The 27,245-nt window shown below is 39.6% G+C and overlaps 1 protein-coding gene across 2 annotated transcripts in view; it reads left to right on the top strand.

Moving 5' to 3' along the window:
• PRKCD (protein kinase C delta) overlaps positions 1-27,030 on the top strand; it is a 57,858-nt gene extending 30,828 nt beyond the window's left edge. The window contains exons 3-18 of one of the 2 annotated variants that reach the window (XM_071755651.1): positions 3,419-3,618; positions 5,195-5,255; positions 13,217-13,373; positions 14,048-14,079; positions 14,690-14,775; positions 15,132-15,261; positions 15,908-16,008; positions 17,182-17,278; positions 18,680-18,810; positions 19,469-19,642; positions 20,163-20,254; positions 21,823-21,885; positions 23,976-24,114; positions 24,885-25,073; positions 25,298-25,426; positions 26,503-27,030. In XM_071755651.1, coding sequence (XP_071611752.1) covers positions 3,419-3,618; positions 5,195-5,255; positions 13,217-13,373; positions 14,048-14,079; positions 14,690-14,775; positions 15,132-15,261; positions 15,908-16,008; positions 17,182-17,278; positions 18,680-18,810; positions 19,469-19,642; positions 20,163-20,254; positions 21,823-21,885; positions 23,976-24,114; positions 24,885-25,073; positions 25,298-25,426; positions 26,503-26,661 — 1,940 coding nt within the window. In that variant the 3' untranslated portion in view covers positions 26,662-27,030. Of the gene's footprint in view, positions 1-3,418; positions 3,619-5,194; positions 5,256-13,216; positions 13,374-14,047; positions 14,080-14,689; positions 14,776-15,131; positions 15,262-15,907; positions 16,009-17,181; positions 17,279-18,676; positions 18,811-19,468; positions 19,643-20,162; positions 20,255-21,822; positions 21,886-23,975; positions 24,115-24,884; positions 25,074-25,297; positions 25,427-26,502 lie in introns of both variants that reach the window. The other variant, XM_071755650.1, reaches the window with a different exon arrangement.
• Positions 27,031-27,245: the final 215 nt, after the last annotated feature.

Raw genomic sequence — 27,245 nt, 5'->3', positions numbered from 1 at the left:
TTATTTGTATTCTTAGTTACTTAGTTTCTTACTTCACCACCGACTCACAGCTATTGACAAAATATGTGTTGAGGCAGCTGAAATGTCACTTTTGCATAGGTTAAGGTGAGTTGTGAATTTTACATGGGAAAGGTTTGCAATGTTAAGTAAAGCATTGTGCTGTCCACTTCTGCAAATGACAGGCTGCATTTGGAGAAGCTCTGCAGAGGAAGGAATGGTGTGACATGAAGGGGGATCTGAACTGCAGAAAATTTGAGAGAACCATCCTCAAGCTTAGAGCAGTAAATCATCTTTATTAACATGAAGGATTAGTATTGATGAGAAGTGTTGTTTGTTGTAGTATATGAGGCATTTTGGCAGAATTACTTGCTTGGAATGACTTGCATCCAAGGTTTTCTTACCACCTCTGTTCAGCCAGCCCTCAGCCTTCAAAGAATGCTTCTTACAGAAATTGGTCAGAAGGTTTATGATTTTTTAATAATGTGGCATTTAGCTAAAATACATCATTTGTAGCCAAACAGGATGAGAGGGAATTGAAATACTGGATTAGAATGTAGCCATTTAATCCTGTATTACAGCTCCTGGACATCAAAGAATGCAGGAAAGGGTGAATTTTCCTCTTCCTTACAATATGCCTGAGCTTTCCTTTTGTCTCAGGGGTAGAAGCTTCATCTAGACTTCAAACACAAGACATAGTGCCTCTTTCAGAAAATGTTGCCATCAGGGAAATGTGTTAAGGTCCAAGGAAGCAGGTTCCCAATCTGTTTGGAAAACCTCTGAAAAAATGGTGTTTAAAGTGCTGAAGCTGCCCAGATGTGTGGAGAGGTGGTAGTGGTCTAAAGTAATCCACTTTTTTTTCCCCACCTGTCTCCTTTTGTAAAGTAGAATTGTCCCAACATTTCTCCCTGATGCTTCCATGTGTCTTTGAAGTACTGAAACTGGGGGAGGAGAGTAGAGTGAACCTTGGAGCAGTGACTGATTGGGGTAATCAGGAAAAGAAAATGATCCTTCCCTTATCAGTTTGACAAGATCTGGAATAACTTTTGCTGAATTTACATGCTGAAACATGATCAAGGCAAACCTTACTATATAGGAAGAAGAAAATCACTTGCCCAACGTTTAGGCATTAAGCAACCTGCAAACATGTAAAATGTTTTGAAGCCAGTAATGAAAGCAGAGAACAAAGGAGGCCTGAAGACAGGAGGGGTAAGAACAGTGTTGTTCTTAAAAGCTGTTCATTGCTGACACATAAGTGTTTGCAGCATGATCCATGACAAATCTTGAATAGTATGATTTTTAATTACAAAAGCAGCATGGTCAAGCTGGAAGTTGTTGCCAGTAATTCAGGTGATTTCTTTCAGGTTTCATAGGGTAAAAATGGAACTGATCAAAGCAGATGTTCATTGGCTCATGGGAATAGGCAGAGTCTTGTGAAGGGGCTGGAATAGCTCTCTTCCCCTCTAAGAATCCTACAAAGAGTGTTACCAAATGTTGTGTAATAGTTGGTATTACTAAAATGCTGCTTCTGCAAACCTTAAATTATTGTCAAAGGTGCCATTTCTCATATTCCCAAGGATGCCTCCTGAAGGGTGCCTTTTTTTGATGAAAGGGGTCTGGCTTTAGCAACCTAAAAAATAGGCCAGTGTAAAAGCCTTGCTGTGCAGACAGCCTACTTTTATTTCTCCCTCACCTTTATTGTCCATCCTAATAATCTCTTATATTGTGTTTTGTTTGAGCATTCTCTATATATTTTCACCATAATATTTCCAAATTCTTCCCTACTTAAGAATACCAACTTCAAGGCTCTGGAAGTAGGCTTGCATTGCTAAGAATTGGAGCTTTTCTTTCTGCAGAGTTTTCCAAATGCAAGATAAAAGCTTTTGACTTAAAGGAGGAATGCTTCAGGTTTGAATTGGAATGGAGGAGTTCCTCAGGTGTCTGTCTCTGGGCAATGTCCTTTGGCAAACAGGCTTGGGTCTGCTGGTCAAAGTTGTTGTAATTTGTAATGCTGTTGTTGGCAGGCATGTCCTAATAAAGAAGTACAAGGACACTATTCCCTACTCTTGTTTGGATAGCTCAGCACAATGGAGTGGAGTGCATCCAGCAAGTTCTTAATGAATGGACACAAACTTTGCCTTGAGTTTCCAGGAAGGTTTTGGAATAATAAGTATCTAATTCTTCCTAGGTTGAAATGAATGCAAAATCCAGTCAGACCACATTTGAGCTGCTTGGGGAAGGGTCCAGCTATTCTGCTTTACTGTTGCCTTGATATCATAAAACCAGATTACTTACTTAGGGGGAAAATGGACCATTCTGAGCTGGAGAGGCACCTAGAAAGCACTCTTGTTGCAACAAATGATCTTGAGAAATAGCAGAAATTGTGCAAAATGTACAAAATTGTATTCAGTTACCTGAGCAGAAAATGGGCAATAAATGGCTCAGCAGCAAATCCCAGAGAAAACCTGGGGATGTGGCATCATATGCCTAGATGCACAGTGAGGAGCTGGATATGGTGCTAAGGGGACAGTATTATTTTGGATGAGCTGATGGGACTATGAAGAAACCCAGATCTGGAAAAATGCTAAAGCTTCATGTAGACTGTGCAATCACCAGCTGGTTTCTGTGCCCTGAGGTAAGGACAGGAAGAAATCAGCTAAACTGGTAGCAAGAGAGACTGGAGCTTTGTAGCAGAAAAAAATCCATCTAAGTAAGACTAGTGAAACACTGTAAAATTCCTAAGGAAGGAGTCTTGTGGAGATGCTGTTATGGGAGGCTGGGTAAATGTTGCCAAAAAGATTAAGATGTTTTTGAGGTACTTTCAGCGTTTTTCTTATTCTTTAACTACACAAGGTCTAGAGAAGACAGATAAGCCTCTTCAGTGTCCTTTAAAAAGCAGCAGTCATGGCAGAGAGAGTGACTGATGCATAGAAGTGACATGTTGGGGTAACTTGGAAGCAGATTAATGAAATGTGGAGCTTTAAATCTCTCAGCCACCAGTTGCAAATTAAACTAGGTCAGTGTAATATATATCTTAATTTGTCTTATATCAGCAGGTATTCACTGTGATCAGATGACATGTCACAGAGATTGATACCAGAAAGCAGCCATGCAAATACTTCCTGTCAAGCTGTGACTGAATCTACTTCTGAATTCCTGAATGGGATTTGTCCTTTCTGGTCTCTCTGGCTTCATTCTGACACTTTTACTGCCTTAGCATGTGCATGCCCTGTTTGTCAGGGTGAGCTTTGCCTTCCAAGTCACAAATACTTGAACCAAATATTTAAACTTTGTCCCAACAAGAGTACAAGGAAGTAAGCTTGCTTTTGTTTTCAGTACAAAAATTGTCTTTTGTTGAGTTATGTACTAGATCTTAGATTATTTGATTTTACAGTTTCTGTCTTCTTTTTGTGGCTTTCAGAGAGAGGAAAAACTCTTATTCAGAAGAAACCTACCATGTATCCAGAATGGAAATCAACTTTTGATGCCCACATTTACGAAGGCCGGGTGATTCAGATTGTTCTCATGAAGGCAGCAGAGGAGCCATTATCTGAAGTGACTGTAGGTGTGTCAGTCCTGGCCGAGCGCTGCAAGAAAGGCAATGGCAGAGCAGAATTCTGGGTAAAGAAGCAGATTAATTCCTTAAACTTGGTGACCTGGTTATGTTTCTTTCAAGCTGGATGGGGTGCCTTATGCCTTTTAAACTGCCAGCGTTCAGTCCCTTCAGCTGGTGCAGCAGGGCTGCAAAGGGCAATTATTTTATTAACATTTGTGAAACCAATAATGCACAATCAAAGTTCAAGGAATTGACAATAAAATCCATGGCATTAGTGTTTGAAATAATGGTGTATATCATATTGAATGCCTATTTTATAAACTCTAGAAGTTTCTATAGCAAATAGCAGACATTTAAACTGGATCTGATCATTGTAATTCATCCAGAGAAAAAGAAAGGTGAACTTTATACCAAGGCATTTCCATTTCAAATTTCTAATTTTATTTATTTATCTTTACAATAAAATATAGTTGGTTTGCTGCTGCTCTAATAGTGATTCCTTCATTCCCCATTTTTGTTATCCTGGTACCTTTTCTTGCCCCTGTGTCCCAAACAATTGCTTGTATGTGAAGCCAAGGGATATGGCATCTTGCTGAGTGTCTTTTGCTCCTGTATCACACTGAGTACAATTCTGAGAAATGAATCCCAGAAATGTAACAGGGGAGGTAAAGTCATGGTTTAATGTAGTTTTAAATTTAGAGATACCCATATACTCCAAATGTGCCAGTAGTTATTATTAGTTGTCAGATTACATAAACTCTAACAACTTTTTAGTAATTTTATGTGAATGAATTTCAATTAGCACTGGAAACCTCAAATAAACAGAAAATTATAAATTAAAATGTTACTTATTTTGTAGGACTTGAGAGAAGGGAAGGGGCTTACAGATTTTGCTAGATCAGTAGGATCTTACTGGTTGGTATTCACCTCTTATATTCTGAAATAATACAGTTCTTTCCCCACACCTTAACTTGAATTCTGAGATGAGCAATTATTTAGAGTAGTAGTTAAACCAAATAGTGATCAGATCACTTACTGTAGCCTATAAGGTTTCATGTTTCATAGCTTCATGCCTTTTATGAAAGCAGCAATTCAAGAATTAGTGGCTACTTTCTGAGCACAGGAACTGGCCTCAGCTCCCCCTTTAAAAGGCATTTGTTTTTGTTGCTCTGTAGAATTTGCCACAGAAACCATGTGTCATGGTTTGAGGGGGAAAGTAAAATAAACTTTGATGATGCTAGTGTTTTCTGATTAATGGCAACAGTATTTGATATCTCTAAGGTTTGTACTCTCAATAAGCATGGAAAAGATTGTATAGACTTTTTCTTGTAACACTGGGTTCCTGTGCAAATTGAGTTTACTAATAAAAAAATCAGAGATCCACAAACATCTTTGCAGAAACGGGAAAGGGACATGAAAAAACAATGTGAACTTTGACTGTGCTCAGTTTTTGGATAGACATCAAAGCAGTGCAGCATGCTAATAAAAGCCCCACTTTCAGCTGCAGCAGTGAGATATGGACGAAGTTTGTAATCCAATAGTTACTGAATATTATACTTTGATTCTCTAGAAAGAGCTCTTTGAATTCCTGAGAGTTTCAGTCAGCCACATACTTCACTGTTTGTATCTTTTTTTCCGTAGCTTGATCTGCAGCCTCAGGGGAAGGTGCTGATGGCTGTGCAATATTTTTTGGAAGATACAGGTAATGTCAAGTATTTATTTTTAGTTAGTTATATAAAAATGAAACTCTTTTTCATTATCCTTTTATAGAATACAGGATGAGCTCACAGCTGGTATGCTAAATAGAATTTTCCAGTTTTGTTAATTTTTTTTTTAGGGATTTTTTTGTTATATGGAGTCATGGCTGCATTTGTTCATTTCCAAATTCCTTTGTGCCCTGTATTACTCCTGCTGCTTTTAGGTCTTTAATATGCCTGTCCTCATGTTTTGATCCAATAGCAAAGATATTATCAGTTCATTTTTAGGTGCAAATAAAAACCCCTCTTGTTCTAGGTTGTCTGGGAAGCTTTTTTTGTGGACTGGGGAACCAGGTCTGAGTTTTTTATGGGGTACAGATGTCAGGCTCACTCACTGATCATGGAAACTGCTTATAGCAATGAGTGAATGGTTAAGAGTTAAAATGCAAACTAGTCAATGTTCTGTTATGTCAGTTTAAAAAGTGAACAATCTATATGTGTCAGAAATTTACACACAACATTTGGAAAAGAAACTAGGAGTTTAGAGAAGATAATTATAAGAGGGGAAGCTTTGAGTACAGTAATAAATACAAGTATTTTGGCAGGGATTCATGTATCTGTGGAATTAGTTCCTAAAGGAAATGATATAAACCTCATTAGTTGCTTAGACAGTAGTTAAAACTTTCCCATGAAACAGTTACTTCTTGGGAATTGAACTGGTCTGCCATATTAGCCTAACACTCTTACATGTTAAATACTATGTGTTTATAAATAATAAGTGGCAAGAGTAGGCAATAAAGCACTGGTAGGAATTTTTTTCCATCACAGATATATACAGGGAACATAGTTCTGCCCTCATAGAACAAGTTGTGAAGGTACCATAAAATTTTTAACCTTATGTGCAGTCTGTATAGCAGTTACTAGAAAAGCTGCTAACACCAGAATATGATATGCAGGGGGTGACATTTCAGAGTTGACATTTTTGCAATAGCAAAAAAACAGCCTATACACTCCTTATTTTGGTTTCCTTTATAAAAAATGAACTCTCTGAAGCAGAATTCAAAAAAATCGTGGGGCTCTGAAGAGCCTGTATGTAAGGGTATTTTTCTGAAGATCAAAACCTCTCTGTTGATGCACCACTTGTGCTCTCCTTTGCATTCAAACTGTTGAACCATTATGTTAGAAAAGTGTTGTCCTGTTCTTTGCCATGGCTTTCCTGTGCAAGGCAGTTTCATGGGGCAGTATGAGACATGCAGAATTCCATTTGTCCAGGAAACTTGGAAGTTTCTCAACCAAAATTGTACAAAACCAACTTCTGTTGTGTAAATGATGAGGCTGAGGTATCTCTCTTCCTCTCCACACAAACATGAGGAACAGCAGAGATGGCATAAGTGAAAACCTCCTGTAATTTGCTATTAGATTTTAGCAGAAAGGTAATAGCCTTGTGTGCTCTTCATATGAAGATAATTGTACTTAGTTGTTGATCAAAATAATTTAAAAATAGATACAATGTTCTTGCAATTCTTATCATTACCTTTATTAAGGACTGCAGACAGTAAAGGATGAAGCCTAAATATCAAACAGGTCATGAAGTCATGCAATCATACTTTAATTGGCAAGTTACAATTCTCTGGTTGATGCTCCTGTTAAACCTTCTAATTGCAAATTCTGCTCTGTAGAAAATTACTCACCAATACCTTTTTGGTAACTAAACCACAGAGGCACTGGACACTCCCATTCAAGACACATACACATCTACATTTTGTGAAGGAAAATCACTCAGTCTGATATTTGCACTGTTCACATCACCCATCAATACATTTTAACAAACTAATCCTCAAAATCAAAGACCTCCCTCATGTAACTGTCTGTGTATTGCTAACAGGCAAACATTGATTTTTTTGGCTCATCATTGCAGTGCTGTAAATGTTTCCTCTAGTTAAATTAGCAGTTACCAGTGCTGGAGCAGGGAGGTGTATTAGTGCATTACAAAGATGTTTGTATTAATTTCCATTCTTCACATTGCTAAACCCCTGAGTTAAGAGTTGAGAGGCAGCTGAGAGACAGTTCACATTCCTTCCTATGAACATCCCCTTTTGTTTTCTGGGACATGCAGAACTGTCTGGTAGCTGTGTTTCTAAAATACTAAAAAAGGCTTGCTCAGAAACTGGTGTTTCAGTTGTTCCATGGCTTATTTGAAGGTATTGCTACCATTAGTATCTCTGAGTTACAGATGCTCCCTTTTGTTTGGAAATCTGCAAGCACTTCACAGAAGTGACTGATTCTTTTTTTGGCTTGTTCTCCAAACCAAAGCTGTTTGTTTTTATCCTTTCTTCCCAGGTAGCAAATATCCCACCACCTTTAGAGAAAATTGCTTTGATGATAGGCAGCTGTACTGAGAAGTAAGATTTATTATTAGAAAAAATTTTCCTTGGAGTAAACTGGTATTAAAATTTGCTCCATGGCAGGCTATACTGCCACATTTCATTTGTATGTTATTTTTGTAGATTTGGGCCTGGCCAGTTAATTTAGCACAATATATAAAAACTCTTCTCCATCTTGAAAGGTTTTTTTCTTTCTAGACCCTGTAAAAGGGGATTGCAGAGCCTTGGCTTAGAGCTGTCAAAGAGCTTTTTTGTAATATGTCCTATGATTTGAAAATAAGCTTGTGCTGGAAATTAGAAATTTTTCTTTTGATGTGTGAAACAGAAAGCAGGGTGATGACCCCTATTTTCACTACAGATTATTGTTTTCTTTCTGCCCCTCCTCTCGTTGTAGTATTGAAACTAGGTTAGAATTCTGTAAAGCAGCTTTGGTTCTAATAGGGGGGAGTTGTAATATGTTTAATGCTCTGCTTGATCTTTGTTTATTCAAATGTACTTAGTGACCTTACCGAGGAAGAAAATGGAGGATCACAGAGGTGAATTGCTGCACTGCTGAGTGTCTTAGGGAGTGTTAGCAGCTTTGGAGGCTTTAGTGGAATTATAATTGTGTCTTGGTTTTGAATTCTAAATGGTATTTTGCTGGCTTCAGCTTCCTGGAGAAAGGGTTAGTGAATTCTTTCTTTAAAATGCTATTAGATGTATCAGAAGGAGTGTGATTTGCATGTGGGCTATTGCTATCTCGAGTATCTGACTTCTGGGAGAAGAATACCAACCAGAGAACTGCATATATTTTAAATATGTTTTTAGATGATTGTTGGGGAAACATGAGATTTTAGAATAACAGGGAAAATAATGGATTTACCCCCACATTCTGTGTATTTAATGGGTGTAAATTAAGATTTGAAGGTGGTTCCTCTGTGGATGAGGTGCTTTGGGAAAGAACTGTCATGTTATTTGTAAATAACAATGATGAGGGCTGAAAAATCAGAACTGTGCCTTAGTTGTAGACTGGCAAGTTGATATGATTTCATCATCTAACTGAGAAAATTCTGTTTCTAGAAAGATGTCATAGCTGTTCGGTGGCACCTAACATCTGCTTTAATCTGCACCTAGAAGTATGATTGCATGAATTTGATAAAAACATTTTCTGACTTAATCAAACATTTTTGGGTGTAGTAATTGCATAAGCACAAAGTTGGCAGTGTATTAGGTTGGTCAGGTTGTTAATGTGTTGTGTAGAGCAGAGAAAAATTGGCATGACTTATATGAATTTTAGCTTAGATGGTGTATCTTTAAAGGTTGGTTTTACAAAGTGCCTATGTAATTTAAAAAAAAAAAAGAAACAAGAGAAAACCCATTTTCCAGTTCACTCCCTTTTTTACCTTGACAAATGAGGTAGCAGGTATCTGTGCAGAAGTGCTCACTGAAACACTGAAATGTTTAAAAAAGGCTCTGCAGAGCTGAGTGCAGTGTGTTGGTTGGCACAGCACCTCTGCAGGTGGCAGGAGAACTAAAAAGACTGTGGTGTGGACATGGGATTTTTTTTTTTGTCCTGGATTGAAAGGCAGGGGTTGTTGAAATGTCACAGCAACGTTAAGAGTCTGTCTGTAAATGAAATGTGAGGATTTACATGATGATGATAAATTATTTAGCATAGCAAGTTCATGCCACAGAAACATAGACTTCTGGAGAACTTGTATTTATGTAAATGTCTGTGGATGGGTTTCATTTGTTTTTGTTCCATACAGATGAACTGTAAAGCAATCCTCTCTAGGATCAAGGTAAAGAGCAGTTTTCCTCAGAGACATTTCATACCAGGAAAGTCTCCTTTAAACAGAAATGTTAGTAGGTTTGGTAGTTTATTATGAAGTTGCAGGCAAATACCAACTTGAGCAGCTCAGAAAATGTTTTGCTGGTCCCTGTTTGAAGTGATGAAGTCCTGGTTCTTGCTTTCTGACAGCAGCACTGTTAATCCTTCTTCTGTTTACAAACAGAACTGCAAAATGAGCAAGTGAAAATGAAAAATTAACTCTGAAGATGGTAAATATTTTTTTCTATTGCTTCATTTCAAAATTCTTGTAGGGTTATTCCAGAGGCTGTTTTCTTTTTTCCTTGAACTTTTGAGGTTCGATTGAGGCCATTTGACATCTCACCTTGAGGTTTATTACAGTTCAGCAGAGTCCTGGCTATGTTGTTTGAGCAAATGTTTTCCAGACTGTGGGTTGCATGTTGTGTTAGTGGCTGTAAGGACTGTGAAATATTCAGAAAGTCTGGACTGCAGTTGAATGGTGTATCCAATGGTGTATTTACAGCACTTCTGGAGAAGAGCCCTCTCAATTCACAGATGGGCTTAGTGGTTTCTTGATGGGCATAGGGCAGGGAGGAGTTCTGGCTGCTTTTGTCAGGTTGGTTGCAAGTTTTGAGGGAGGACCTTGAAATACATAAACAATGATAAATATTAACCAGGGCTCCCAGTAGAGGAAATAGGTTATGTTTAATGGTATGTGCTGTGTCAAAAATGATTAATTTTTGGTCCAGGCTTCAGAGGTCACCTGGATTCTAACCACTGAATCAGCTTTTTTGTACATGACAGTTTCTGACTGTGTGCCAGCCCAGGACAAATGTTTCATCTGTGGGAATCCTGGCTTCCTTATGGGGGAAAACCTTTCTGCCCCCTTCTCATCTCTGCCCTGCATCCATGCATTTGTTAGGGAATTTACCTCCTTGGAGCTACTAATTGTCTCTGTGTCTTTGAGATAGAGCTTCTATCTCCAGTTGAGTCCATGGTTGGCTGAACCTTATAAAAGTTCTGGAGCAATACACATTAAAGGTAATTTACACATTAAAAATAACTTGTTAAAAACATGGGTTGTAAATTGAAATGAAACACACTATCATTTCAGAGCAATCTCAGCTTCAGGTGTATTTGACTTACAGCTGCTGTCCAAACCTCTCAGCTTCTTCTGAAGCAAACAAAAGTGTTTTCAGCTATATTTTAGTATATTGGTTGGTTTTGGCAAAGGTATTTAATAAGGCAGCTGGCTCTGAAGGTTGTGTCCTCACATGCAGATTTTTAAGTTTTGCTGTTTTCAAGCATACTTCACAGTTTAAGAGAATTGTAATCTTTTTCTTTTTTTTATTTGTACAAATCAAAGTTAGCTTATTAATTGCCCCCTCAAAACAGATGCCAGACTCATGTATTTCTATCAGTGTCATTGGTAGTGTTCCAGGACACTGGAGGACAGGGAGGAAACACCAGAGCTCCCCATATCCTGATCAGATTTTGTCAGAGAATTTTGCACACAGTGTCAGCAATACTAAATGGCTACAAGTATTTCAGCATGAGAGGAAGCCACGTCCTGTTCACCTGGTGAATCCTGTTAGTTCCTCACTAAAAACACTTGGTTTGCTTGTGTGACTGTGGGAGGGAGGCTTTTGTCCCTTAATCTGCTCCATCACTGGTTATCTCCTCAGAATACATGCTTCTCTGCTTTGTTGCTGTTACTGATTAAATCACCCATATGAAGACATCCTGTTCATGCAGTGAGCACTATGAAGTATTCCTGACTTCCTTGCATTCACATTTCAGTCTGTGGTTTCCCTGAAGCACTGAGGAGCAGTGGGTGAGGTCTGTCTATTTGCTCAGCAGGATTAAACAAAGAGATAGCACTGTTTGCAGACTTCAACAAGCTGAAGCTGAGCAGCTGATGGGAGTTTTTGTTGGGTGAACTCTGTAGTCTGTTTGAACAGCAGAAATTAATCCTGTTCCGGAGAGGAAGAGGTGGCTCAGTGGTGTGTGTAGTGCCAGGGTGTTGTAGTGCATGTTCTGAGGGGAGGCAGGATGGTTTTTCTCTGAATCAGGTGTCCATTTTCTCAGAAAACAGCATTAATGTCTAGAAGCAAATCCCAGGGATCTTTTTTAATCTTTCTTTTCACTCATATGCTTAATCTTTCCTTGATCTCCAAGTTGATGTTTTCCTATCTTTTCTAAGACAGTACATGCTGCTGCAGTCTGGTTGCTGTTGGCTGTGACTGATAAATGAGTTCAGGACACAAATGGCATCAAATGAGAGACTATTCTATGGGCAGCTGTCTGTTGGGATAGCACTGGAGGCAGACAGCTAATAAAGAGACATAAACCAAGCACAGCTGGCAACAAGAAAAACAGAGCTCCTGGGTAACCTCACAATAATTTCAGGCTTTGTGGTTAGTGTGAATTGGAAAAGGAAACAAACTTCTTCTATCAGTATGAAAAGCAGATCTCCCACTGATCCTGACAAAAGGCAGCAATCCAATGGAGCAAATAAAACCCAATTGTATTGATAATGGGAACAAATGCTTTTCTATCTTTTTCCTTGCTCCATTGTTGTGGGAACTCTCACCCTGCAAATGACAATTTCCTGTTACCCTAAACCATGTCCACATTTCTTACAGACTGGCACCCACTGGCCAGAGTTGATCAGCTTTCTGTTGCTGATTCTGGTTTTTATCTTTTCCTGCTGGATGGGATTGTCCCTGTTGACAAGAAAGGTGTCCTAGGGTTGAATCACCAGTTACCCAGCCTCTCTTGATACAGCTTCATGGGATTTCCTCTGTTGCAGACTCCTCCTATTCTTTTCAAAATGTACAAGTCAGACTATATAGTCTGTATTGTGCCTGAAAAATTGAGACACAAAGTACTTGTTTTTCCAAGCTTCCTTGGAAATGAGTGGAAGTACCTATAACCTCTAATGGAGAACCTGTGTGAGCCAGTTGGACCCAGAGCCTGAGAATTTTTTTGTTGCTTTATTTCTTGGCTTATACCATATGGGATTGCTATGTATTTGGTATTAAATGCTACAGTATATACACAGTCCATACTATGATTGCTATAGCACCATATAGGGCTCCATACTGTAACCCTGTGGGGGCTGGGAGCAGAGAGTAGAACTGGGACATGTTGAGAGACAGCATCAAGAGTTGTTATGAGGTAGCATTATGGAAATATCTAACTGAGTCTCCTTTGTTCTCACTGCTTAATGATCCTGGAAGCTGGAAGGAACCCATCTTACAGGAGCTTGGTCCAGTGGTGATTCAGGAGGTCCTGGAGCACTTCATCTGCATTTCTGTTCCAGTTCTGGTTCAGGAGGGCATGTGGAGCAGCAGCATGAAAAGGCTTCTGCTGAAGAAGACCCTCCTGCTTCTAATACAACATTTAATTCTCCTGTGAGAGAATCACTTAATGTATAGGAGCTTCTATTTTTTCTCCAGAAAACAACATAGTTGTCATTTCTCTAGCAAGACTGTAATCCATTCCTGCTTCTTCCTCTCAGCTCATTTGCTGAAGGCTTCTTCTGAACGAGCAGGAGAAGGAATAATTTACAAACAAGGACATTGAGACAGCTTAGGAATCAGTGTGTGCACCTCTTCTACCCTTGGTGGGCTGGCAGTCTGCAGAATGCAGGTCTAAAATAAATAGAAGCACTAGTGTGGAACAGAAAATTAGAAGACAGAAATTCAGAAAACTGAATGTTTTTGTGAAGCAAATATTAATCTTTGTGATGCCTTAAAGTATTAAAAGTGTCTTCTTGTCTCCCATTTAGATTGCAAACAGTCAATAAGGGAAGACAACGGGAAAGTAACCATGAACAGGAGAGGAGCTATCAAGCAAGCCAAGATCCACTACATCAAAAATCATGAATTTATTGCTACCTTCTTTGGACAACCAACATTTTGCTCTGTCTGCAAAGACTTTGTATGGTAAGAAGGAAACTCTGAACTTCCCCCATCTGCAAAGTCTAATTGCAAAATTCACTTCAGGTATATTAAGACAAAACATGATATATAAAATCATGTGTTGGGAAAATGAAAGTAATATCTTTATGAAGAGTATCGTTGTGTCTGAGAACTATGGTTGTCTCTTTCATATTAGAAAAATAGAACTTGAACAATTTTGCCACTGAAATAATTATCAAAAATTCATCAGCTTCAAGTGAATCTGGCCCATGGTCAACAGGAGCTGTTTCACGGGAGAGTGAGATGGGTGGAGCTGAGGATATAATGTGCAAAGTTTGAGATGGGAAGTGGCTGATAGTAAAGATCCATAGAGAGCACAAAGCTGGATCTCTTTCATAGTAAAGCCATTGTCCTAGCAAGTCAGACCAGGAGGATTTCCCATGTGATTGAAACCTTGGCTTTTCTGGGTTTCTCTCCTAATTTGCTGGTCTACTGAAATACTCTTTTATCTTCTAAACTTTATTTTCCTGAGAGAGGATTCTGAGTAGCAGAAATTAGACCAGTTTTTAATTGGAAAAAATATTTCCATAGGCAAAGGATTGATTGGTTGGCATGGTAAAAATAAAAGGAAATAATCTACCTTTTATTCTGGCAAATACATTCTTTAATTATTTCCTTCCTTACAATTTGTTTTCCAGGGGACTCAACAAGCAGGGATACAAATGTAGGCGTAAGTTAATTTTACTTTCTTCTTCTACCACTTTCCACAGTGACCTGTAGATTTACTCGTTGCTGTTGAAAAATCTTTTGAATATATGCATGGCATGGTGCATCACAGCTATAGGTAGTAGCAGGTATTAAACATCAGTCTTGCATGACAATCTAATGCTGTCTAATTGTGATCCCTATATGATTTTTTAGTATCAAGGTTTTGACTTAATTAATCTTCCCATAAGTGAATGGGAATGCAGTTGAAAAGTTGCACTGATTTCTGAGAGCGGTTTTTATGAAACATTTTCTAAAATTAATTACAGTTATTTATGGGTTTTACAGCAGAATTGAAAAGTCCTTTTGACTTAGCATAGATCTCTGTGCATTGCCGTGGCATTTCCTAGTGGTGACAGATTTTGTTTGGAAACAGAGATCATGTAAAAAGAAAATGGGGGGAAGCTGCTTTAAAAAGTTCATCTTGATAGAAAAGAAAGGTTTTGGTGTATATAGAATGCTGGAAAGGTGTGCACTTTTTCACCTTATGCTATGAAATGCAAACACCTCATCCCATGTATTTATTGTCTGAAGAAATCCTTTTTTTTTTTTTTTTCCTTGTGCATGTCTTGAAGAATGCAATGCTGCTATTCATAAGAAATGTATTGATAAAATCATTGGGAGGTGTACTGGCACTGCAGCCAACAGCAGGGACACAATGGTAAGAACTGGAAAGGTGTATTTAGAGTGTAATAATGTAATTAAACACTGCTGAACTAACAAAACCTTGTATAGGAACAGCCACACCCATGTGGGAGGTGCTTGGACGTGCAACACAAGTTACTACCCTTGAACATTATATGTAATGTGTAGTGGATGAAACTTTAAAGCAAGAAATGTATTTAAAAACCCTGCCAGGGGGTGGGTACTATTTGAAGGGCAGGTTCTGTAGATGAGGGCTGTTAAGATTGGGGTATTCAAGATCAAACCGTTGTAGTTTTGTAATGTCCAAGCTGTTTCCTGTAAGAAGTTGGTGCTATTTTGGGTAGAGTACCTCACCCCTCTCCCCATCCTCAGTTTCAGAAGGAAAGGTTCAACATTGACATGCCTCATCGCTTCAAAGTTTACAACTACATGAGCCCCACCTTCTGTGACCACTGTGGCAGCCTGCTCTGGGGGCTGGTCAAACAAGGACTCAAATGTGAAGGTATGGAGGATGGAGGCAGCTGGGATCTCTCCATGCTCTTACAGTCAAGTCTCTCCCCCTCCAACCCCCACCAGAGCAGCTCTTGGCACGCACTGTGTGTGTGAAAATGTGTGTTACATAGGAAGGGATTAATCTCATCCATGCGTGGTTGAAAAAAAGATTTTGTGCTAGAGAGAGACAGGCACTTGGCTCATGGAACAGCCCAGCCAAGGTGGGCTTCTGCTGCAGCCAGAAAACGTGCTGCAGAGGTGTGAGCTTGAGTATAATCAAAATTGCTGCTCTGGGAACAGCTGAAATTAGGTGAGTCTGGCTCAAGGGAACACCTAGAAGTGTAGCCAGGGTGTTTACTGTAAATATGGGGTTTGTAATTCTCCCACAAAAAAGGCAACGTGATCTTTACTGTAACAGATTTTGAGAGGAAAGCAATGATGAATGGAGCCTTTACCTTTTGAATAATTTTCGTAGCCTTAAAGTTAAAGCCATTGAGTTAAAGATGAAAATTGCAATTTTATTAACAGTGATAGATCCATGCTCTCTCTGGCCTTATAATAAAGTTTCTGACCCAGATAGAGAAAGAGCCTTTTTTCTTGTCATGCCAGACAGTGTTTTCCTGTTGCTTGTGTAACTGTCTTTACATTTCTTTCAGAATGTGGCATGAACGTGCATCATAAATGCCAGAAGAAGGTGGCAAACTTATGTGGCATAAACCAGAAGCTGCTGGCTGAAGCTCTAAATCAAGTTAGCCAGGTATGTTGTGTTGCTATTTATCAGCTAATTGGTTGTTTCTGGAGCATTTTCAGCTTTTTACTTTATCTTTTCTGTATCACTCTCATGGAAACTGAGTTTGGAATGGAGGAAACACAAACAGCTTTCTCTTTTTAATTTGACCTGCAAAGAGACTTATACAGAAGTCAATAGCCTGAGGTTGATATTTCAGAAAAATAATCCCACTTAACAAAGAATTTTTTAAAAGGTGTGCAGTTTCCTGAATCCAGCTTTGTTCTGTGGTGCCAAGGTTATTCTCTCCCCTTCAGTTGAATTATTTAAGTAGTGGTATCATAACTCTGAAGTCTCTTTTTCCTTGCTTCAACTTTAGAATTCCACTTGAATGCTAAAACTCAATAAAGGAGAAATATACCAGATAGACTACATTTTTATTAATCTGATACATACACAGAGAAAATTCCTCTGGAATAACACTGGCCCCATAGTTTACATTGCTCATTTCCTGCTGCAGCAAGGCTGTCTCTTGTTGTAGACTGCTGACTTGCAAATGAAGATTCAGACACAAGCTCTGAAATAAAACAGGAAAATATATCACAAAAGCCAATGGTATTTCCTCTTGAGCTGAGTGATCAGTGTTCTAAGCTTTCACAGGATATTTACTTTGAAGAGAGTGAGAGCTTTTGCTCCAGCTCTTTCACAGCACTGAAGAGCTCAATATTTTCATTACTGAAATTTGATCTTGGGGTTTTCCCATGCAAAAAATTTGTTTCCATGTGCTAAAGATGGATGTCACACATAGATAGTGACTTCAGTGTGTCCAGTATGACAGCAAATCCCTTCTCCTGTTTCAAATGAACATAACAGGGGATATTTTCACACAGTTTAAATGCTTTTCACTTTCAAACTTTATACCTTTAATAATTTTGCAACAAGCAATACATTGTAGACTGTTCAGGGATTTCAGTGGTATATTTTCTTGCAGTGAAAGATGTGAAACAATTGGCTGGTCTGAAGATGTAAAGAGTGTGACTTAATAGTCTGTGAACCAGACTTCTTGAGGAAATATATGTACTAGAAATCCATAATTAAAAACAAAAGTTTATACTGCCATCACGTTAAATTTAACAGCTATAGTTCTAAGTATTTCTAAAGTAATAGTACAAATATAATTTTAAATGTTCCCCTCCTCCTCAGAAATCTACACGAAGGTCTGACTCTGGATCTGTAGAAAGTGTGGGTGTTTATCAAGATTTTGATAAGAAACACAGAGCTCCAGGAGGAGATGCAACAGGTGAGGAAAGCTACAATATTTTAACTTAGCCATTTATTACCTACCAGACTACACAAACTTAACAACCTAAGTAGCAATTCATTCTTGCCTTAGGTTAGGCTATTTGTCTTTCCATATTTATTTGTAATAGACACTGCTAAAGAACATACATGCATGCTTTTCTTTTTACTGTCTCCTGGCTGCTTATATAGCCTTTGACAAACTCCTGCTTTTAGGCTATGAGCAAACCCACCTTTCTGCAAAAAATGCTTTCCTCTGTGCTGCAGCACAGTTGCCCTGATGGATCTGATGACATCTGACTAAGCAGACACACACGTGTACAATGTGCTTCCCTCCTGTAACTGGAATTTCATGCACATCATTGATAATCTTTATTTGTTCACAAACCATTAGAAACTTATGAGAAGTGCTATCTATTTTAGCATGTAGTTTTAGGATCTATTTTAGGAGATTAAACAGCTGTAATAGTTTTAGTAGTACCTGGAATCCTGTCTCTACAGGTTCTAAGTAAGGTTTGTTGGTTTTTGTTTGGTTTTTTTCACTATTGCTAAAGAGTCCTACCACTGTATAAGCTTTGTTTTCATATGTGTTAAGCTATGATAAGCTATGCAAAAATAAATGCAACAGTAGAAATAACATTTTACCAGATGGAAATCACCAGGCTCAGTAAGAGAGAACCTGTGGTTTGGAGGGTTTTATATATTCATCCATGCATTGAACAAATTCAGCCAAAATGCCCAGTAAGAATATTATTTTGATATTACTTAACAAACCTGCTCTAGTTTGCCAGAGCAAAGTTTAAAAAAAAGGGTGTTTTGGTTTAATATGAAGTAGGGGTGCAGCCCCTGTGACTCCTCCCTGGGTTATGGCAGATGATCGTTAGCAACCCAGCAGCTCTGTGCAGCAGAGGTCAAAAAAAAGGTAGTTATTAATTTTAGGATATGCTCAGGATTAACCTATTTCATCATGCTTCTTAGCAGTGGGCATAAATCAGCTCTTGGCCTCTCTACTTAGGCTGAGGACTACCTACCTTCTGCTAACAGAAGAGAAATAATCTGTTTACAAGCAATCCTTGTACCTTTTTCTCCAAATTATGCTCTGTATCATAGTCACAGGGGAAACTTAGGGCCTTTGATTTTTATAATGCCTCAGTATTGCTTAAACCCTGCATCAGAAACAGTCACAGATATTCAATTAAAATCCAATGCTATCAAGTATTTTAAACATGTGATTTAAATTTTGTTATAAACTCCAGTAGTTGACCCTTCTGTTTAGATTTGCTGGTGTTCCAGCAGCAGATGCATTGCAGTAGCATGTCAGTACTGAGTTCCTAGCAGGGGATCAGAGTCATGCAGTATTTCTGCTTATTTTGAACTTTAAACTCCCTGTTTCACTTAGCAGATAGCAGCGAGTACGATAAACTCTGGGAGGGAAACACAGCCAAGACAGCATCACGGATTGCAAGCAGGAGAAAATTCAACATAGAAAGCTTTGTCCTCCATAAAGTACTAGGGAAAGGAAGTTTTGGAAAGGTATGTAACAAACTCATAGAGCTGCTGACTGATTGCCTTGCTTGATCTCTGCAATGTGAGGGGCTATTTTCATTAACCAGAAAATGGTTAGACTGGGGTACATAAACTTTTAACAGGATTGAATACAGCCACCCTTGTCAAGGACAACAGAAATTCATCGCCTAAATCTTCTCTAAACTCAAGTGATTCATCCTGCACAACAGTTTTTCAGTGACTCAGTATCAAAGCAGAGGAATTGCCCTTCCTGCACCACAGTACAAAAAGGATATTTTGTGTTTGTACACTGCCTGATGCCCCAGTGCAATGGCCTGGGGAGATGTGAGAGCAGCAGGACCTCCACAGGCTCTGCCTGCCCTGGCCTGTGAAACTACAGCTCTAAAGAAGGAGTGGGCTCTACACATCTTCTGTCTGTACACTCTCAAGTCATTGACAGAGAACCTGTCCTGGAAGCCTCTGTTACCTTATCCTTGAGCCCCATCTCCTCATCTCTAATCCCAGCAACTTCCATCTTCCCAAACCTCACTCATCTTTCCCATATAAATGTTTTTTTTTAATTGTCATTTCACCTGCTATAAACACCCTGGACTTTCCTTTACTAATGTCATCAGTAGCAGTCTGCCCTACACATGCTGTAATCTCATCTGCCATTTTCTTGTAGGTTCTGCTTGCTGAGCTGAAAGGGAAGAATGAATTCTTTGCTATCAAAGCTCTGAAAAAAGATGTGGTGTTAATTGATGATGATGTGGAATGTACCATGGTGGAAAAGAGGGTCCTAGCACTTGCATGGGAAAATCCATTCCTCACACACCTCTACTGCACGTTCCAGACAAAGGTAAGAAAAAGCCCAATGGCAACAGCAACACAACAGATTTAGCTTTCCAGTGGATGCTGTTACCAGCAGTCAAGTGAAAGCAACATTTAGTTATGTAGCAAGAATTAAATTTCCTTTTCTTGTGCTCTGTGCAATAGTTCACAGGCCTTGTGGGAAGTAGATATGACCCCACATGTATTGATGAGAACAGACTGAGCACAGAAACATCCATGCCATTTGGTATAAGAGGCAGTTTAATTTAAATCCTTGATCTCACCTTTAACTTCAGTGAGGGGAAAAAAAGATGACTGTCACAGGTTGTCTTTTTAAATGTATATTTTTATTAAATGCAGAACTCCACACAATACAAGATCAACTATTTAGCTTTAGAATACAAGACTTGGTTACTCAGGAGCATGAAATAGAGAAATACTTCAGGAGGGAAGGAAAGTGGCTGTTTGGTCATCAGTGGCAAAATCTCTGCTTCATAGGTGGCTGACAGCATCAGTGATTTTTCTGTGCTCTGGTTATTTGCAAACAGGATCATCTGTTCTTTGTTATGGAGTTCCTGAACGGGGGGGATCTGATGTTCCACATACAGGACAAGGGGCGCTTTGATCTCTACAGAGCAACGTAAGTCCACATCCCTTCCATTCCTATCTCCAGGAATTATTTTAGTCTCTGGGGGTTTAATGCTTCTCATTCTGCACCACTTCTGTGCCTCAAGTTTCAGTGGCTGATGATTGAAAAGGTATTTCTAGGCACTGGTTTAATACAATGAATAAGCTCATTTAATGATGCATGGAGATAGATTTTCCTAATTTATGTAGCAGTGTGATGTTTTACTTGATGGGATACTTGTACCTAGAGATGCTAAGTCAATCTTAGCACAAGCCAGCAATGCAAAGTAAAAGGTACAGCTCCAGGGTATTTGGAGTGGAATTTGGATGGAAAAATTGGAAAATAGTATGGGTAAGAAGCCCAACATGTGTATTACTAGCATTGCTCAGTTCACATGATGGTACAGGCTAACCTGCACATTCCACAAGATACTAATGAAATGGGTAAGCACTTTGTTTAGCAGGTGCAATTGGGTCAGTTACCTATGGCTCAAAGATTCTTAAGACTGAAGTCTTAGCAAAGGCAGAACTATTGTGTTATTGTTACTTTGCCAATCATAATTTTTAGTTTCAGGTCGGTTTCTACCTCTCTCACCCCAAAGCATGAGGGTTTAATTGTATCATTCAATGGATGCACGCAAGACCCTAAAAGTAACAGTGCAGGGTAGTGAACCTACCCCTACACACCAGTGCTGCTGCATAGCCAGGCTGGAAAATGCCTTATTCCTCTGCACTGTTCTGAGCAACACCAGTGGGGTGGGATCAGGTCAAGGGGTCTGGCAGCAAGAGTGGCTGGGAGGCTGCCAGCTTTAGAGGTCAGGGCAAGCTCCCTGCCCACTCTCCCCAGCAAAAATCTGGAGGAAGCCCCTCCAGCTTACCTGCATTCCAGCAAACATCTCTGCACCTGGCAGCCTCTCTTGGCATCCTCTCTACTGATTCCTGAAGCTTTGGATCAAGCATTCATTCTGCTATACAGAAACGGAAATAGTTTTGTATTTGTTAAATTAAAACCAAATAAGCCAACCCCACAACCTCTTTTAATCCACTTTGGGGGCAGGGGGAAGCATTCTTTTAGCATTTTCCTTTATATCCTCTGGATTATCACCTTATTTTTTGAGGAGAATGCCCCTAATGTGATGCTGCTTTTCAGTCTGTCTGCTGCAGCTGGGAAGGTGCAGAGGGACAGAGGTGAGCTCTGTGTTTAACTCAGCCATCAGTACCTGGTCCCTCCTAAAACAATCCTGCAAGCTGCCTGCTTCTTCCCAAAGGCACAGGAATGTCACTGATTTCATATTAAAGAGTAGCAGGGGGACAGTGTTCCTTCATGGAAGTGGAATGAAGCATTAAGGCAAATTGCTGTCATGTCCCCTCTACTGTTTGGCATTAGACACTACAGCTGTGTGGGGAACGGATTAACTTGCTGCTCACAGCACCCAGGCACAGAAATACTGGTGTATCAGTATTTAAAGACATGTACAGTACTTCTCATGCCATGAACATGTGTGGAGCTGCCCCTCTGGCCAGCTGCATTGCCTGTTTTAACTGAGCAAGACAGACTAGAAGATGTTTTTGTCTTTTCAGGTTTTATGGAGCTGAAATTTTATGTGGGCTACAGTTTCTTCACAGCAAAGGCATTATTTATAGGTGAGTACCAGCTCCAGCGTGGGACCTGTGAATTGTCTTGGCACTTCATGCAGCTTTGAATTACTGAGTGATGTACCAAGGCTGCCTGTCAGAGATCTGATGTTGTTCTGAGGCCATTAGTGTGCCCCAGATAAATCTATCTCTGTGTTTTTTCCTTGGCAACCATAATGATGGAATGTTATTTATGTTACACAAAGGTGGTTTTGTTTCAGTTATTTTTAAACACTGCCTTCAAATCATAAGTCCATTTAGTTTGGAGGCAAGGGAGAGGGGCCTTGAGGTTACCAGTTCCTACCAGCCTTGTGAGAGCCACCAAGGTGGAAGTTGTGTGCTGTTGCCTTCTGCTGAAACCACAGTGTTGGTGTTTCTGCCTCACCAGGAGGGAACATCAGGGGACAGATCCTGATCAGCTGCTTCTTACTGTAAAAATCCATGCTACAAGAGATCAGAAGTTTGGGTTTTTTAATTGAGTTTTCCTCTTCATTTCCTTTTTCCAGCTCTAAAGCACTGGCTCAGGTAGCTCTTACCTCTGTAGCAGACAGGTACAAAAGGGGTTACAGCTGCAGGCTTAGGAGTGAGTTACACAAGGAGACTCTGGTAAAGCTGCCCCAAAACATCTGGTATTGTCCATCTCCCTTTATAGAAACAGGAGGCAGCTGTTGAAACATCCACCATTTAAAGCTGTTTTCTGAAATTAGAGACCAGTATTTCACAAGTGTTTGTAAAGAGGAATCAGAGGAATGCTGGGGGCAGAAGGATGATGCTGCCTCTCAAAGACAGACATAACCCAGGAAGGTACCTGATGCACCCAACTGTTTCCCACTGCCTTTCTATACAGGAAAGGATCAAACCCCAGGATAAGCCATCAGCATGAAATCCTTCCATCCCAGATTTTCTAGAGCATTTTTAGGCTTGCTGACAGATTTCCTGGTACTAAAATAGAATGTTGCTGGAGGGAGATTCCAGAGCATGAAGCATTTTGAGAGAACCAGTACTATTTTCCAGGAAGATCCAAGCAAAAACAGGGATGTTTTTTCCTCTGTCTTACCCAGGATGTTTACCAGTATAAGCACAGCCCCTCACTTGGAGCAGGTTTAGATAGGCAGGGAGGGCACACCCATACAAGAGACTTTAAAACTTGTAGGTAGGCAAGTGCAGTGCCCCAAGTCACTTACCATGAGTCTTCCCCCATCTCCAGTACATTTGATTTACTCAGGTGAACAGCAGCTGATGTCCACAGATCAAAGATTTCTGGTGCACAGCATGAGATCAGGGACTCTTGGTTCAAGGTGCAGCTCACCCTAAGTAGCTGATGCTGCAAACCCAAGTGACCAAGGAGAGAAGACTCCTCTGTTCCCATGTGTAATTATCTGCTCTCTTCAAGTCTTTCTTGGTAAGCAGAAGAGCTGTTGTGTGTCTCTTCAGCCTGCCCTCCTTGGTATGTGCTTTTGCAGCCAGAGGGACAAAAAAAGTGCAGCACAGCCAAAGGGAGGGAATGTAGCTTTTTGGAAACTGCTGTTAAGAAGTTCTGACTTGATTTAATAGTGTTATTCTGAAAAAAGACATGAATAGGACACTTCATAGATGGTGGCCACAACACAGGAAACCTCTCGTGCTGTAACTAGGAACAAGTTGCAGGTACTGTTAACACTTGGGCAGGCTTTGAACATTCATGTTCTGCCAAGTGCCCTAAGAATCCAACAATCCTTTTAAACAAGGGAGTTGCTGTAGCCCTGCTGTGTCAGCTGGTGGAGTGGTACCTTGTTCCAGAAGCAACAAAAGCACAGGGTGTGCTTTTGGTTGTGAAAGCAAATGTTGAAGATTAAGGTTACACATTCTATATATTCACCTCAGCCTCTTATTTACTGTGACAAGAGAATTCTTCCCTTTTCCCTGCTGCCTTTGAAGTACAAAAGTACTATTTTTGTATGTATTGTGTTGATGGATAACTATTTTCTTGAAAAGCCTCTTTGTATAATGTGGGGCAGGTGTTTATCAGTCAAGAACCTGCATGCACCTGAATTAAAAAAAAAAAAAAATCACTCAATTGTCCTTAAAATAACTTTTTTTTTTTTAAACACTTTTTTCAGAGATCTAAAACTGGACAATGTGATGCTTGATAAAGAAGGCCACATCAAAATAGCTGATTTTGGAATGTGCAAAGAAAATGTTGTTGGTGACAACAAGGCAAGCACTTTCTGTGGGACCCCAGACTACATTGCTCCTGAGGTCAGTATGGAGCTGGCACATGCTGCTGGCATGGATTTAATACACCTGTATTAGAATGGGCACTGTGATTAATCATCCCCTTGTGGAGTCATAGTTCAGAAAATTAAGTCTGAATTAAATCTGAGTTCTCTCTAGAAGTTACCTGAGATTTGTAAGTATCCTCTAGCTGCAGGTTTAAAAAAAAATTGAAATGTTCAGGTGTTTGGGTTTTGAACAGCTCTGGTTTTCCCTGGTGCCTTTACAGCCAGCACACACAGGGGGCTCTCACAAAATGAATGTGTGTGCTGCAGATGGTGAACAGGCTGGTGCCCATGCAAACAGACAAAATTCAAGCCAAAAGCAGCTTCTAAGGGGAATCTCACCAAGTTAAAATTCCCTGTGTTGATAGTTGGTTTTTAATCTGATTTGCAAAGTAGTCTAAATAATGTAGTTAGCTGTTAAAGCTATGAATTATGTCACAGTCTGTTTGGGAGTAATCTACTTTTCATTGCTACTCGCTTCTCCCTTCATCTTCTAAAGAAACTAAAGAAGATGTTTTCCAAGTATATGGTTATTTAAAGTTAATGGAGAAAATTTCTGAATCAGAGCAGACCTGTCCACTGCCACGTTTCCATGAACAGCAGCCAGGAGTAAAACTACAGAAGTGCCACTGGTAGTCAACAATTTGTCTAGCAGCTGGATTGTTTGCCCACTCCCCTAAATATATTTATTTTTATCTGGTATATATTGCTGCCTTTTACTAACTGGTTGTACTTCTTCTATGGAACAAGATCCTGCAAGGTCTGAGGTACACATTCTCTGTGGACTGGTGGTCATTTGGGGTCCTGCTGTACGAGATGCTCATTGGACAATCCCCTTTCCATGGGGATGATGAAGATGAACTCTTTGAGTCAATCCGAGTGGACACCCCTCACTACCCACGCTGGATTACCAAGGAATCAAAAGATATCTTAGAAAAGGTAGGACTGGTGATGGAACAGGTGGGTCAAAGTACTGGTTTTGTCCAGCAAGGGACTAATTTAGGCTTTATAAGGAGCTGTTTATCAGGAGGCAAATTATTTTTACAGATTATTTCATCCGGTCAGCTTAATTACAACCTGTTAATTGTTAGCAACTTTTGCTCTTCCCATGGCACCTACCTTTCAGCAGACATAAGGCTTTACCAAGTTATCCTCTCTTGCAGCTATTTGAAAGGGATCCAACAAGGCGACTGGGGGTTACTGGGAATATCAGAGACCATCCTTTCTTCAAAACCATCAACTGGACGGCGCTAGAGAAGAGGGAGGTGGATCCTCCCTTCAGGCCAAAAGTGGTATGTGGGGTGTTCTTTGTTCTGTTGCAGGACTGAAAACATCAGTGTAGGGGTGAGAGGTGATGTCTCAGATTTGCTCAACCCTACTGCAAGGTTCTCCTCCCATTTTATAAATGAAATAGTTACCTGTCTCAAAGCCCATTGCTCTTGGATGGTTCAATTATTAAAAAGTGCACAAAATTCCTCTGACTGCCCTGAAACCTTCTTATTAAGGCTGTCTGTCTGTACTCTCTCAAGCAGCTCCTTTATATTACTATAATCCTCAGGAAAGCTGACTAATATTTCTGATACTCATTCTTCATGAATCTTTGAAAAAACAGAATTGAAAAACCAGAATGTTTTCTATGCCTTGATGCTAGAAATGTTGATATTCTCCTTTGTAATGCCACAAGGGACAAAGGCCAATAACTTCAGGCTGCTCACTCTGTAGCTGCCTGCAGGCATTTTGTGTAAGCATTAACTATGTGCTGCTTCAAACTCAAAATGCAAAGACACTCTCTGTGCCACTGAACTTCAAACTATTGTAATGTACACACCTAACATTACATGAAAAGATATCTGAAGAACAGATCATGCATTGCACCAGGGGATGCTGCTGCTGCTTCATCTCATCTGGTTAAAAATTTAAACCAGTTTTCCTCCACCCTGTTCCTAGTACAGATAAAATGATCTGGAGGTAACACGGCCTCTTTAAAATGTACTTACATACTCCATGGAGGAGAGCTGTCCTGTTTAAGGGAAGGCTTCTTGTTGCATGTTCCCATCAAAACTAAGGGTCCTACCAACAGCAGCTTTTGGAAGTGTAAAGCACAGCCTTTAGTAATATGGGTTTTTAATGAAACTTACACAAATACTTTGTCCAGACACAAAGCAGCTGCAATAGGGCATCGCTTTTTCTCTCTGAAAAAAGTACAGACCGTAAGATGCCTTCAGGGCTTTAAAAAATTTTGGTTAATGGCAAGAAATGTTGGGCTTACGTGTAACCTAATTAAACCCTAACCTTTCATATTTAAGCATTTTGTTCTGGAAGAAGTGCCAAGGTTTGTCTCACGCTGCCTTCTCTCTGTTTAACACAGAAGTCAGCAAGCGACTACAACAACTTTGACAGAGAATTTCTGAGTGAGAAGCCAAAATTATCCTACAGTGACAAAAACCTGATTGAGTCCATGGATCAGTCTGCATTCGATGGATTTTCTTTTATCAACACTAAATTTGAACAGATCTTAGACAAATGAATCTCTGAACACAGTCGGACTTGAAAGCAGGGTTGAACTTTCTAAACCCCAGACTCCCAAGTGTTGTGCGTTCCAATGGTGTTGTCGGTACTCCAGATAATACACAGCAGTGTGATTAATTATGCCCAAATGCTGATTTATCAGCAGTGTTCTTTTATGCATGGCTGGGTTTAAGGTATGTGAATCACGTGCATTATTTTCTCTATTTGGGAAAATGTAAATTCTGTTTGGTACTTGAATGTAGCTATGTTTTATATATAAATCTGCTGTATATTTTGCTCGAGAGAAGACATTGTTAGATGTCTTTTTAAAATGTGTTTGAGCCCTTGGTTCTTTTATTTGTCTTCAATTAAAGTCACATAAAACTTTCACTCACAGCTTTATGTTTTGGGGTTTTTTTTCTAAAATATACAATTAAACTCCAGTTTTCTCTAAACTACTGGATAATACAAATAAGCATTTGTAAGCCCCGATCACTTAGAAAAATAGCACAAGTATTTTATGAGAATAAGCCAAAAGGAAGAAGAAAGTCCTACCTTTTCAAAAGCAGAGATTGACAGTGTAGCAGGAGCTGCTGTGGGGTA

The sequence above is a fragment of the Heliangelus exortis genome, chromosome 12, assembly GCF_036169615.1.
Source record: "Heliangelus exortis chromosome 12, bHelExo1.hap1, whole genome shotgun sequence".
Taxonomy (NCBI): Eukaryota; Metazoa; Chordata; class Aves; order Apodiformes; family Trochilidae; genus Heliangelus; species Heliangelus exortis.
Note: the sequence above shows the minus strand (reverse complement) of the source record. Positions and strands in the feature narration are given on the sequence as shown.